The sequence below is a fragment of the Mus caroli genome, unplaced genomic scaffold, assembly GCF_978045245.1.
Source record: "Mus caroli unplaced genomic scaffold, Mus_caroli_1 scaffold_14, whole genome shotgun sequence".
Lineage (NCBI taxonomy): Eukaryota > Metazoa > Chordata > Mammalia > Rodentia > Muridae > Mus > Mus caroli.
The window spans coordinates 55,676,797-55,691,609 of NW_028227269.1; the positions used below are offsets into that span (position 1 = coordinate 55,676,797).

Sequence of the window (14,813 nt, forward strand, 5' to 3'; positions counted from 1 at the left end):
CAGGAAGCAGACAAGGTGAGGAGAACATATACTGCATGAAAACGCATGTCATTGTGTGGGCATAGGCCTGATCGGACCCAAATGCTTTACGCGGAAGCAGTACACAGTCGGGGTCCAGGAAAATCTTAGCGCTGTGGACAGGAGACAGCCTGGAAACATCGAAACAGAGAGAAAAAGCATTGCAGAAAGGAGATCTGAGAGGACTATAGCAAGTTCTAGGCCAGCCTAAAACACAGCAAGTGTTTAAATCACGCCCACTCTCTCACACACACAGTCGGTTGCGTGCCACTTACTGGAGAAGTGCCCACCGAGAAACATTCTCCACCTTGACTCTCGGCTGTATTTAATACAGTGATCAGGAGATGAGTCAAAATCTTAGAGATTAAAATGTAAGGATGTGAAGTAGTTCTGTGATACTCTTCTCCTTGCTGTGAGGAAGCAGCTCAGAGGAGCCACTGAAGAGAATAAGGCTCATCTGAACTGTCCACTGTCAAGCTAGGTCTTCCCACCTCTGTTCAATTTTCCCAAAAAAACCTTTACAGACAAACCCAGGAATTCTAAATCCTGAGAAGTTGACAGTTGAGATTAACTATCACTGTAACTTAGTAATGTTTTAAAGCCTCTTTTTTTTTTTTAAATATCTGAGAACATTAAATCACTAGGGTTATATAATTTCAAAACAGAAACGTGATTTGAAATTCTGTTTATCGTATCTCATTACCTTCATAGCGAACAGGAAATAGTTACAGTTGTGTATGACATTGGTCACGAGCTTTGCATTTCTGTAATTTCATGACTCTTCTGGTTTCCTGTCAGTTCTTCTTCCTATAGCTTAGTTTATTCCCATGGCTCAGTAAGTTGCATTGCTTCTGCTGTGCTGACAAGTGAATCTAGAAGTACGTCATTTTAAAGGAGAGTGTATGCAATAGGATTCCCCGAGGAGAGCTAAACAGTGGAGTCCTGGTGTCCATGTAGAGTAGGGCACTATGAAACAAGAAGGCAGTGTCTCCCGGTGTTTGCTGAGAGCGTAGGCTCCACACTTTACTCTCTACTCTCCCTGTTGTGTGGGCTCATATAGGAAAATTTCCTTACAAGTATAAACATTTTAACTTTTTAAGTTCATAATGAATATGTAGTCCCCATAAGATAAAATAGACCTGACAGTTAATATTTACCTAAAATTCACCATACAGTTAGTAATGGAATATTAGTATATGGTCAGTGGGATGTAAACTACAAAGTAAGGGGAAAGCACATTCAGTAAGTGATGAAGAGTGCATGAGTAGGGTTAGGAGACACACTAGCAGAGAAAACATCAAAATTTAAATTCTAACTTCCCCTTAAGCCCTATGACCTGTCTACTGTGGGTTTTGGTTGGTTGGTTGGTTTTGGTTTTGTTGTTGTTGTTGTTTTCTCAAGACAGTTTCTCTGTGTAGCCCTGACTGTCCTGGAACTCACTCTGTAGACCAGGCTGGCCTTGAGCTCAGAAATCTGCCTGCCTCTGCCTCCCAAGTGCTGGAATTAAAGGCGTGCGCTACCACGCCCAGCTACTGTGGGCTTTTTTTATTATTTATGGAATGCATAGAGTGCTCTGCCTGCATGTACATTTGCATGCCAGAAGAGGGCATCAGAACTCATTACAGATGATTGAGAACCAGCATGTGGTTGCCGGGAGTTGAACTCAGGACCTCTGGAAGAGCAGCTGATGCTCCTAACCACTGAGCCATCTCTCAGCCCTGTCTTTTGAGTGAATTTATAATACCAATACCAGGTGTGGATTCCTTCCTGTGAAGCGATTCTCTACTGCAGTCAGAGACCCATTACTTGCCTTCATAAGATTTGTGCCATTATTGCACAAGTGTGCACATCTTGCCTGGCAAGTTGATAGTGCCATTCATAGGGCTCACAGCTAAGGTCCACTGATGCCTCCCTTCTTTCTTCCTCAGCTGACCACACAGTACCTTCCTACACTGTAAAAGCTTCTAGCAAAGACGATTCTTCTAGCTTAGTTCTAGCATCATTTTTCTATATCATACCACCACAGTACGTGGTATATTCAGCTATAGAGTTGGTATATTCTTTTTTTTATTTATTTTTTTATTAGGTATTTTCCTCGTTTACATTTTCAATGCTATTCCAAAAGTCCCCCATACCCACCCCCCAACCCCCTACCCACCCACTCCCCCTTTTTGGCCCTGGGGTTCCCCTGTACTGGGGCATATAAAGTTTGCAAGTGAGTTGGTATATTCTTATCATGTAGTCATGGTAAGCAAACAAAAAAAAAAAAAAGGCAAGACCCATATATAATTATAAGAGAGTAGCTTTTCCGTGGATTTTTCATATAGCCTTCCTTTTCATTAACCTGGCGCCTCCTGTTTCCTACGCTGCCACCTCCTCCCTATGTAAACCTCTCTATCCCCAGTATTACATCCTCTACATTCATAACACCTATGCTTAAAGTTCTCTCTCCCTTAAAATGATGGTTTGTATATGCTTGGCCCAGGGAGTGGCCCTATTGGGAGGTACGGCATTGTTGGAGTAGGCGTGTCACTGTGGGTATGGGCTTAAGACCCTCATCCTAGCTGCCTGGAAGCCAGTCTTTCACTAGCAGCCTTCAGATGAAGATGTAGAACTCTCAGCTCTGCCTGCACCATACCTGCCTAGATGCTGCCATGTTCCCGCCTTGATGATAATAAACTGAACCTCTGAACCTGTAAGCCAGCCCCAAGTAAATGTCCTTTATAAGACTTGCTCTCATCATGTTGTCTGTTCACAGCAGTAAAACCCTAAGACAGTATCTTTCTCCCAATAGCTTCTTTCATAGACTACTGGTGTCTATAGGAACTCTTTAAGTTGAACACACAAAATGAGAGATTCAAACAGAGGGTCACCTACAGTATTATTTATTCCTGTGCCTGAGTTACCTCACTTAGTATCATTTTTTTTCCAGTTTCATCCACTTACCTGTCAATCTCATCCATTGTGTATATGTACCACATTTTTCATTATCCATTCATCAATTGATGAACATCTTGACTCATTCCATTTCCTAGTTATTATAAATACAGTAGCAATAAGTATGGATGAACAAGTATTTCAGTAGTAGGCTATAAATTTGGGGGGAGGTACACCCACTCAGAGGAGAAGGGGTAGGGGAATAGGGAGAGGACTGTGGGAAGGGGTGACCGTGAAGTGGACAGTGAGTGGGATGTAAAGTGAATAAGAAAAATATAATACAATAAACTTTTAAAAAAAATAATCTGGGTGGGGAATAAGTCCAACAGAGGAATAATCCTGTGGTAGTTTCCACAAATTTCCACAGTGGCTTCATGAGTCTTGTAATCACACTAATAATGAATTTAGTTCTATTGTTTAGCTACACTGACTTATGCTCAAACTGCCTTCTAAATTATGTTTGTGCGCATGTGTGTGTGCTTATACACAAAGATAACTACAACCTTTATCAGAGATACTCTTTCCAGTGAATTGTGGTGATTACAGAGACTTAGGGCTACACAAGTACATGAATAGGTGTCAGCTGAGTGTTCAGCCCTACACAAGGCATTTAATATCATCCCCTCCTAGGTTCAGAGGGCATTGCAAAAGAGGAGAGAGAACAAATGTAAAGGCCAGAGAAAAGGGCTGCAAAATGCTCTCATGCCAAAGGCCAAATTCTGAATACTACAGGGCCTTTATAATTACAACCTCTCGACAAACACAGGTGACCACTCGGAATCTGCACAAGGACTGCTGATGGCCACTCACTCTGAACTGGAAGAGACAAGTCTTTGCCTTCCATTGTATACCCACAGGAGATCCCACCAGGTGGCCCTGATTAAACTAAGTGGATCACCAAACCAAACCAAATTCAAAGTCTTGCATCTGAGAAAGGGACTGGCAGGTGAGAATTAGGTTGGTAAGAGAGGAAGATAAGAGAAGGTGTGGGGGGAGACGGGGAGAGTAACCAGAATACATTATATGTTGGATGTAGTTACCAAAGAACTAACAATACAACATTTACATTTGGAGAGTCTCAAAGGATTGTGTGCAGAAGCAGAGTTTAGACTGAAACCTCCCCAGTGAGTAGGAGTTTGTCACCGAGGGAAAGTGGTGCAAATGCAGTGGGCAGGAAAAGCTTTCTGTTTAAGAAACTGGTTGAAGGTTGAAAAGCCAGACAGTGAAGAGCTGTGGCAAGCACGAAGTGTTCAAACACAGGGGCTAGGAGTGGGACTGTGGGTTCAAATGCAGCCTCTTCTAGGAGGGTACTACTGGGGTGATGGGATTATTTAAATTACCTGCCTCTCTCTGTTTCAGTTTCTTCACTCATAAAACAAAGACAGTGAATAAAACTATTCAAAAAGGTGGTTTGCAGGTTTAGTGAGTTAAAATATATAATTTGATATTTTTAGGGATTTTTTTTTTCCCAGAGTGCATGAGATGCCCCTGCAGGGTGTTAAGTGATGCCACTTAAAGGCAGTCCAGCTACTGGCCCAACTTGGGATCCATCTCGAGGGGAGGCTCCAAGGTCTCACACTATTACTGATGCTATGATGTGCTTACAGACAGGATCCTAGCATGGCTGTCCTCCCAGAGGCCCAACAAGCAGCTGACTGAGACAGAGCCAGATACTTACACCCAACCAATGGACAGAAGCTGGGGACCCCTGTGGTTGAATTAGGGAAAGACTGAAAGAAGCTGAGGAGGTGGGCAACCCCATAGGAAGACCAGCAGTCCCCAGAGACCTGAGGCCCCAGGGAGTAGGGAATTCTGGGAGTATTGGGGTGGGGACATCCTCTTGAAGACAGGGGGGCAGAAGAATGGGATGAGGAACTGTGGAAGGGAGGACACAGAGGGGGATAACAACTGGACTGTAAAAAAATAAAAGTAATTTTTTAAAAAAAATCACTAATTCCTACTGTTTGATACTGTAGACTGTAGCTGGATAACATCCTGATGGAAGGGGAATCTTTGGAAGGCAACCTGAATAATGAGTAGCCTCTGTGCTGGGATATAAAGGGTCCAATCACATATCTCTCTGCACTTCATTCTAATTTTACACAGGATAACCAACTGACCAGAGTTTAGCACCATTCTCTATTGTTGGGGATTAATTTAAATCCTGAAATGATTTCTTTTGATATGTTAACTGTCATAGTTTCTATGAGATACCTACCCCATATTGAGGACACTGTAGAGGCTTTTCTGTAACTTGAAAAGAAGAAATATATAATCACTCTCATCTGAACAGTTTTAGATGAAGCATCAGGCTAGTATTAAGCCAGTACTGAAGTTCTCCAACTAGCTTTTTTGCGGCTTTAAGAATTATATTGCTTTCATTCATATTATCAACTTGTGTTATATAGCTCAGTGGTTGCACTTCCAACACTTCTGGCGACATTTCCTTTGTATTCATATACCAGAATGATTTTATTTAATAAAAAAAGAACATCTCCTATGTGGATTTTAAATTTCCCTTATTAAATATTTATATTTTCAAAATGTCTTTATTTAATTGAGTGAGGTGCTTGGTGCCATTTCAAAATAACCTCAGGTGGTGGGTGTAATGACATATCAAAGATCTGACCTTTAGCATTTTAGGATTCTATTTGTCTGCATTTTCTTCTGCATTCATTTCGTCTTAATTTATATGCTCTTTCTCCATATCACTTAATGAATAGATGTATTTATCATAAGATTCATTAACCATAAAAATAGGTATCTGGATACACATCATCTGACTGGTGAGTTTACATCATTCATCCTTCCACTGTGGCAGGTGGAAGGGTCTGTGTGTGAGGCTGGTGGGTATTTGCAAAAACCTCGTCCACTCTCACTTAGTACTTCCATAATCCCTAGATCTCCTAGACTGACGTCCATTCTCCTCTCCCGTCTTTGCAGTCAGCTTATTATACTTTTTATTTACCTAGAAATACTTTATTTTCCAGTTCTGTGCTATCCCTTTAAAAGAAAATTGAATGTAATATTTACACTGACATAATTAAATTAACATTTTACAGCATCTTTCTGTGTGCTTTGATAGCATAGATAATCAGTTGTCTGCATTGCTCCTGGCCTAGTAGCAGAGTTACAGAACAATGATCAATTATAATAATACGTTATAAAAGCTATTTACATTTGCCCATTTAAGTATTCTATATTGATTTTTAGAAGAGGGGTTTCACATGAAGATCTTTTTATTAAACAAATCATTGAACTTTTAGCCTACATTATTTATATTTGTATTTTTATATTTTCTCAGCTTGCACAAATCATTATCTCAAGAAGAAAACCTGAAGGATCAGTTTAACCATGCCCTTAGTACCTATGAAGAAGCCTTAAAAAACAGAGAGAGCATTGTCTCCATCACTCAACAACAGAATGAAGAACTGGCCACCCAACTTCAGCAGGCTCTCACTGAGCACTCTCACATGGAATTACAGCTTCAGTGTGCTGTGGAGGCCTCCCAGGCAGCCAACGAAAAGGTTCAGAAGTAAGTAAATGATCCAGCCCTGATCCTAAAGGCATGAAACGTTAGAAAAAAGAAAAGGAAAAAAAAAAAAAAAAACTTTCCTTGGGAAACTCAACAGTCCACATAGTTTTTCTTGTTTGTATACTTACTAACGCTCTCAGGAAAAAGTTACCAAAATGAACTTTTTAAGCTGACATTTCACATCCTTTTTTGATAGGAAAAATTATTTGCTTGGCCCTGATTGTTACTCTATTATTTGGGACAGGTTGTATATACTAAATGCCCTGGATCAGCTCGTGGATCCTGCAGTGCTTAAATCCTTCCCCAGTGTTATTTGCAAAGGGGAGGGGCAGTCAAGTTACCAGCAGCTGCTCTCACTGAGCCTCACTGTCAGGGTCCTGGAGTTGAGGTCTCCTGTGACCTTGTTCACTGAGGCCTCTAGCTGCACTCAACCCAGTACACAGAAATTAATTTTCTTTAGAAGTATGCAATGCAGCTTTCAGAGTGCATAATTTTATTTGTTTATTTTGACAGTTCTTTGCATTTTTATTAAAATTTAAACAAAGCTGCATAATCAGTCCATCCTTACAGCAGTGCACAGAATGTTAACAATTTCCCAAGCAAAGATGTCCGTTATTAGTGTATGGAACTTGAACACTGTAGCAGCATTTTCTGAAGAAGCTTGTTACGGAATACGGCGTGTCGTCCTAACCTTTGTTTGTTAATGCAGCACGGCAGCATCCACAAACTGTATCACCTCTAGTTGCCAACACAGCATCTTCATCTTCTTACTTTCAGACTTTGAGTATTAGGTTGTATGCCCAAGGACTGTGACTCCCTTGACTTCCTAGGTGAAGTCAGTCATCTCAGCGGTTTCCCCAACATCCCTGCAACTGTAGTCCAGATTCAGGGGAATGGAGGCAAAGCCATTTTGGAACAATTCAGGGGTTGCACACTTGACTCTTTACTGCCACTGTACCTTGAAACTTTTGATTAAGTCCTGTGAATTATCTGTTTTAAGATTGGGTACAGATTCATTTGGAAACTACATCTGGTTATTTGCAATGTGCATTAACAAACTAAAAATGCTGTGACATATAAATTGTATTGTAAATCACAACAACTTAGACAGTTATGATTTACTCCTGTTAGTACAGTCTACAAATAATTTTAAATGTCAACGTTTATATGTAAGCACTTCATTGCTATATGACTAAAATTCCCTAAAATCAGGGTCTCTTGAGACCAGTTAGTTTTCAAAAATGTTGGCGATGTCAATATTTATCTTGCCAGTTAGCATTATCGTGTTTTAAAAGAAAGATCTTTCGTATCCCAGGGAGTGGAAAGATTGTTGTCTCGGGAAATTAGTAAATTGGGTAGTTTTAGCTATTAAACAAACTTTTATCATCTTTATTTTGCACATTTAGCCACAAACAAAATCTTTTTAGTGGAATACTACCAATCTGGGGATGGGTTTAAGTACATGTCATTTTTAAAAGTTAAGTGTTGAAATTGCTTCTCCACTCTTTCATTCTGGTCTCCAAGAAGACCCACGTGAGCTATTGTCAGCTTTCTTTTACGTCTTCTATTTGTTTTGTTAGCCACAAATTAGGTAGTGCCCATCTTCATCGTGGTTATATGAACATCAGTCTGTGCATTCTCTGGAATTTTTAGGGAGGTTATCCTCTGAAAAGACAATAAATAAAACTTGGTAAGAGAGGCTAAGTATGCTCTATACAGTCTGACTTTTCATTGGAGTAATTCTTTGAAAGTATGTAAATACTTTATAAAATCAAATGAGAGAGGTCTCTTCTCTCTTCACAGCCAAATCTCTTGAGTAGATGATCAATAATAATCTTTAATTTTTTAATATCTACCTACTCCTCTGCTCTTTATTACATTGTTGGCAACTGGCTGAAACTGTTCTCTATAAGATTAAAAGTAATTTCCTAATTCCAAGGTCCATGGTACATATTAACCATGTTCTTATATTATAACTGAAAAATAATTATGATAAAAATAAAGATGTGCATATATGATTAATATAACATGATAATTTGAAAAGTTAGGCTTTGGATTACAGTGCTACAGTGCGTAGGTAGGTACTTGGAGTTTGTTTTGAAACTTCATGCTGATATTCACAGTGACATGCCTTCCTCACAAATGTAGGAACTCAGTGAAATAGACATGCAAAGCTGTTGACCAGTGATGCTTCATATTATTTCCTCCTGTTATCTTTCTCCCTACTGCACTGCCTGTCTCTTTCCTCAGAAGTGCTCTGCCTTTTCAAGACTAAATGCCTCTGCAAATGTTGACCTCTCTACTTAGAGCCTTCTGCCCTCCCTGCCAGCCTCCTGGAGAACATTGTTCATTCTATGAGAGTCACTGCAGCACTGGGCATAGAAAAAATGGGTTCAGTGCTTAAGTCAAATAGTTTTGGATTTCAATACCTGCTTTCCTACTAATTGCCTAGGAAATTTGAGGCACATTTTTTTATCCCATAAGAAAAGTTCCTAGATCAGGCTAGACAGTAAATCTGGCTTTGCAGGCTGACCTCTTGTAAAGAATAACTTGTATAACATATAAATACTGAGTATAAGACTATTAGAAATATTCTAAAACACTACATTATTAATAACATCATATCTGTCAATATAATAAGACCAATTCAACTGCATCTTTCTACAAAGCTGTCTTTATCTTCCTAGAAAGAATCTCTCTAGTCTCTTTATTATTATAGTATTTAGGGTTTTTAAAAGTACATTAGAAGATCTTGCTATCAACAATATGCCCCAGATATCATTATTGGTATATATGTATATGTTTATGTGTCTTTCTAACTAGACTATATATTGTTTAAACATGTAAGTCCTAAAACTGTACACAATGCATCTTACCTACTGAGTACCAAATGCATGTTTAAAACCTTAGAAATACATAAATATGGATATATGGCTATATGCTCATCTAATATTATCATAGGACTTATTAATATTAGTAAGCACTGCATTACACAGTCAATTCGTAGATTATGTGTAGCATTTTAACTCTTTTTATCTTTAATACCATACTATTCCTTCCTGATGTCATTGGAACAGGATTGGATAACTCCATTTTCTTTTCCTGATGTTACTCCACCTGTTTCTACTCCTTTTGGGAAATATTTCTGCGTTAAACCTAAATAATGTTGAAATTCACCAGAAACACATGTGTTTATATAACTTCAGCCAGTGCCACCCGCTCAGATAACAACTTCCGGGTCAGTGTGTCAGTGCTCCCCTCCCCTCAGGAGGTCCATCCGTGTCCCAGGAACACTGTGTCCTCTTCTGCCAGTCAGGTCTTGCCCACTCTCCTTGGTTTCCCATGTCAGTTGCTGGACTTGAGCAGCTTCAGCACTGCCCCTGGTTTTCCGTTTTATCCTTTGCATTCCTGTTGGCTCCAGTTTCTACCACTGCCTAAAAGTCTCCGGATTCCCTCTACCCTGCCCTGATTACGTCCACTCCTCCTCATTCCTTGATCCATGGCAATAGCCCCTCCCTTTCTGCCATCACAGTGAGCTGCTCTAAAGCATACGTAAGATAATATTATTTTCCTATTAAGAGTTCCTCAGGTATCCTTCTCTCCCAACAGATTCAACCTCAAACAACTTAGCATGGCATCTGAAACCGGATGCAGGCCCTCCCTCCTTGTTCCACTGTCATTTCCTCCTGCGACCACACATTTTACATATGTTTCTGGGAGCTTCCTAAAATGATAGCCTTCTGCTGCTTTAGGTGAAACTTTTGTTACTCTCTGAAGTACAGCCTGCCTTTTAAAATCCCTGTAGTAACAAGTTTTGTGTTTTCTATTTCATCATTGTTTTCATTATTCAATCTTTAGTTTTGTTTTGTTGTTTGGTTTTTTTAGATTTTGGGTTGTTTTGGGTTTTTTTGAGACAGGGTTTCTCTGTGTAGCCCTGGCTGTCCTAGAACTTGCCTTGTAGATCAGGCTGACCTTGAATTTGGAGATCTGCATGCTTCTGCCTCCCTAGTGCTGGGATTAAAGGTGTATAACCATTACCACCCCACCCCCCAGCCCCCAGCTATTTTTATCATTGTCTTTTAAATCTTTCTTAATCCGTTCCTTTTCACGTTGCAATAGTTTTGAATTTTTGTTTCCTCTGAAATTTCCCAAGTCACAGATGCCATCTTCATACATTATCTCCAAAATCTTGCCAGATGCTATTTGTAAAGTAGGCGTCCCTAAAGTGTTCACAAACAAAAGAGCGACACAATTGACTAGTGAGAACAATGAAATAAAGGCACTCTGGCCAGGTCTGGAGCACACAGTGCAGATTCACATGGACTCTGACTGATTTAGACCCTGGGTACAAAGTCTTTTCCCATCCAGTGCATTTACAGAAAAGGAGGGCCAGCACTAGTGATTCTGCCCACTTATGGACAGCATACATCTTCAGCTCCCCAAGGTGCTGGGATCTGATGGCCAGATTATAATCCTTGTGCTAACCAACCAAATTAAACTTCTATTAATTTTAATTTCATTTAAAACACATCTTAAATAATACTGAAGAGATATATAATATTGTTAATGGTAGAAGTTAAAGTTTAAATTTTATTTTTATTGGGCTATAAAAATTTAATATTTTCTGACATTTTTGAAGCTTAGAATATTTCTGGAAGAAAAGTTGTATAGAATTATCATGTTTAATTTGACTTACAAATACTTACACAATTAAAGTCAATGAATGTTAGACCTCATTGTCCAAAAATAGTTCTTGGCCCAGTTGTCATAAAATCTAATATTTCAAAGGCAGGTAAATAGCTCAGTGCTTAAGAGCGTTTGATGCTCTTGGCGAGGACCCGAGTTTAGATCCCAGCACCCATGTTGGGCTGCTCAAAACCACCTGTAACTCTAGCTCCATTCGATCTGACACCCTTTCCTGAACTTGGCAGTTACCTGAATGGGTGTGGCATACACACACAGATAATATACACAAAAATAAACATAAATATTTTTTAAAAACAAAAATTTCAAAAATGAAAAGCCATTGGGAGAGGTTACAGCCTGCTGTGTTTCTTTGAATTTTGCTGAATACATGTACTTCTATTATAAAACATGTGTAGAATTGATGAATACCAATGATTTTTTTGCCTTTAGATGGTTTTTGATAGGTTTTGTACACAGAAGCTGTGGAGAGATATAGAGAACTAAATGGGTTAAGAGCACAGAAATTTTGTAATAAAAATGTCCTTTAATGGACCACTTCCAACCTCTGTTTACTAAAGAGAAAATAGACACCGTTCCAGTAAATGATTCTTTTATGATCATGAGCATTTGTGACTCATTGATGTTATATACAACATTTTATTTTCTATCTGTAGACATACACTTCTTGTGACCCTAAGCAAAATTTAAAAAGAATTTTTAAAAAATAACTTTGTTCAACTTAGCCTGCTAAAGCTTTATGAACTTAAAAGTGTTGACCATCATGGTAGTCAGGTGAGTCTCTCAGAGGTCAGTGTTTTACATTCAAATCACTTTCTTTATCATTACCATATCATATTATCATCTGTCCTATAAGCCAGATTTACAGCAATATTATTCAAATTCCCCCATGGACTGTTACTATATGGTGAATAAATCAGATGAATGGATGTAACAACTTTTTTCAAAAAAAAAACATTTGCATGTATTTTCAAGAAAAGTTTTCTCAGCTCTTTAGAACCTTCTGTTCATCCTTTTCTTTTAAAAAAAATCAGTTGCTTAAAAATTACATGATTTCTTCTCATTTAAATTTTATAGCGTTTCGAAATATCAGAGATAATGATAAAACACTTCACTTGATAGATTTTTAAAGTTGTCTTTGAAAACAGCATACTGCCTTTTTTTTTTTTGAGTGATATTGACAGGAAGAAGAAAAGAAAACATAGAAAGCCAACAGAGTCTTTCCTGCCTCTTAGCCAAATACTGATTTCTATGAAGAAGTTGATGCTACAAAGGGATTGTGAATTCTCAGCCTAGTTTCCCTGCTGATGAGTAAGAGCTGTGTGCAATCCCCTTCAAAGTGTCAGGGGAGTCACCATAGTGTCACACAAGGGTCCTTAGCATAGAGCAAACATGCTTTCCAGAGACTCAGCTGCTTAATCTGTTTGCAGGTTGAATTATAAAATGGGATAGATGGCTCTGCTTCTGGGAAGGGGAGCCGAGCATCTCCACATTTTCTCAACTTAAAAGGCCTACTGTTTTTGTCAGAAGCGTCCACTAGACGGTTCAGTTTGTTACTTGCTCCAGAACTGAATTTTGACCATAAAGAAAAACAGTTATGCAAAAATATGTTTAAGTAGATTAATGTGAAAACTATCTGTGAACATTTTTTTTTTTTTAAATTTCACAGTCTCTTCAATATGGTGTTTCCTTGTCAACTTTATCTGTTTTTTTCTTATAAATTCTTGGTGGGACCATACTAATTTCCCAGTAGCATTAGACATGTATTATTCCCAGGAATGCTTGTGAATTGAATCACAGAATAACTTTGACAAATTCTCAACTCACCGTACAGAGTGAATTAATCCTTAAAACAATGTTCAGAGTTGCCTTGGATACATGAGTTCAGATAACAGAATAGAAGGCATTAGTCTTAAATGGAGGCCTTCAAATGTACCTCATGTTTGACACAACTTTCCTGGAGAGATGCATCCTCCGTGATACTCTCTCAAATGCTCCCCCGGATCTGCACCTTCTAACTCTGTGGCTCACAAAGCCCAGCTCTGCTGTCATTTGCATGCAGAAGATGTGTTCAGATCACTCCTGAGTCACTGTAAGATGCTGAGCATCCAAATATGCTGTCTCTATCTTAGACACATGCCGTGGTTTCGTACAATGGAAGATTCTGAATTTGTGAGCTGCGATTTTTAAATTAACTGAGTATATATTTAACTTACCAAAAGTATAAATCTTGTTCTCTGTAAAAATTCCAGTATTTATTTATCTATCCCTCAAGTACCTAAAGTAAGGTTTTTTAGGTCTACATTCACTGTGTGCAGAAAGAGATACAGTTCTCTATGGATGGTTAATTGCACTCATTTGTTTTTTAAGGAATTTGGGCCAAAGCTTAACCTTTAGGGAATTCCTCACTTTACCAGGAAGGAACATAATTTTAATTCTCTGGCTCTCGCCTCTGTAGTATGTGCGGATTAATGTGGTCTTGTTAGGATTGGCTCCTGACCCAGAACCATAGTCCAATAGAAGTGAAAGTGAGAAAGGAGCTCACTGAATCCAAGACGCTATCCTGCCCCGCCTAAGACAGCCCCGTAAGAATTAGTCCCCAGAGAGGGCAGAAACAGGAATGAAAGCAGGAACTGAAAACTAAATGATGTCACTCTGTGTGGCATGTGGCAGCCTCTTCATTTCAGAAGCTGTGTTTCAGTATACAGAAATGTCTCCTCCAGTTGAGTTAATATACGTTTCTGCAGACTAAGACAGATGAACTTGTTTCAGTAACTCCCAATGGAGAGGAAGAGAAGGAAAAGCAGCAGAAGCCTGGGGGGCTGAGAGGGCCACACGCGCACACTCGTGCTTTCTTCTTCTCTCGTTGATCCTAGTACCACAGTGATTAACAAAGCCAGAGGCAAACCTCGTCACCCAGGACAATTACACAATCTACTTAAGTAACCAGGTACATTTGACTAAAATTGATAGACAGAAAAATATAACAGGAGTTTCTATATCCAGGGTCAAATGTGGCTTTGATATTAATGTAAGTTACATGTAAATGTGAGTTCTACCTAGCATCCTTTTCCTTCATTCTGCTCTTAGATGCAGTCAGAACGCCTTCCACAGTTTAATGTAAACAGCCGGCACTGCTCCTGTATACTTCTTTAAAATTAAATCTCTCTTAAACATGGTTTAATAGCTAACAGAAAGAATATGTTAAATGTTGTCAGTTTTCCAGAAAGTGATCGCCTAATGAAATGACTCTCTGGTAAAGGGTGTGGATCTAGTGTAGAAACTGAGTTTTTCTTCTTCATCGTTGCTGTTTGGATGGTGTGTTGTATGAAATGTGCTTGGCATAATGAATCATTATACTTACATTTGCTAAACCTCTTAGAACTCCCCCTTTGCCTTAAATATAGAAATTGGCTTATTAGTGTAAAATTAGTATAGTAGAATTATATAAATTGGTATTATTCACGTAGAGAATGAATACAACTTTACATAACTCACAACTTAGTTTGCCTATACTAAAGCCTCATTGAAAATCTGATATACCTAAACTGTCACTGATAATTTATTTCCACAGGAATTCCGTTGGACTGATGGAGAAGTTTAAATTTAATTCACATTC

General features: G+C 38.9%; 1 protein-coding gene across 1 annotated transcript in view; it reads left to right on the forward strand.

Moving 5' to 3' along the window:
• The window catches only part of Mipol1 (mirror-image polydactyly 1), a 301,756-nt gene that overhangs the window by 258,488 nt on the left and 28,455 nt on the right, over positions 1-14,813 (forward strand). Inside the window, exon 10 of the mRNA XM_021178974.3 lies at positions 6,260-6,490. Coding sequence (XP_021034633.1) covers positions 6,260-6,490 — 231 coding nt within the window. The remainder of the gene's footprint in view (positions 1-6,259; positions 6,491-14,813) is intronic.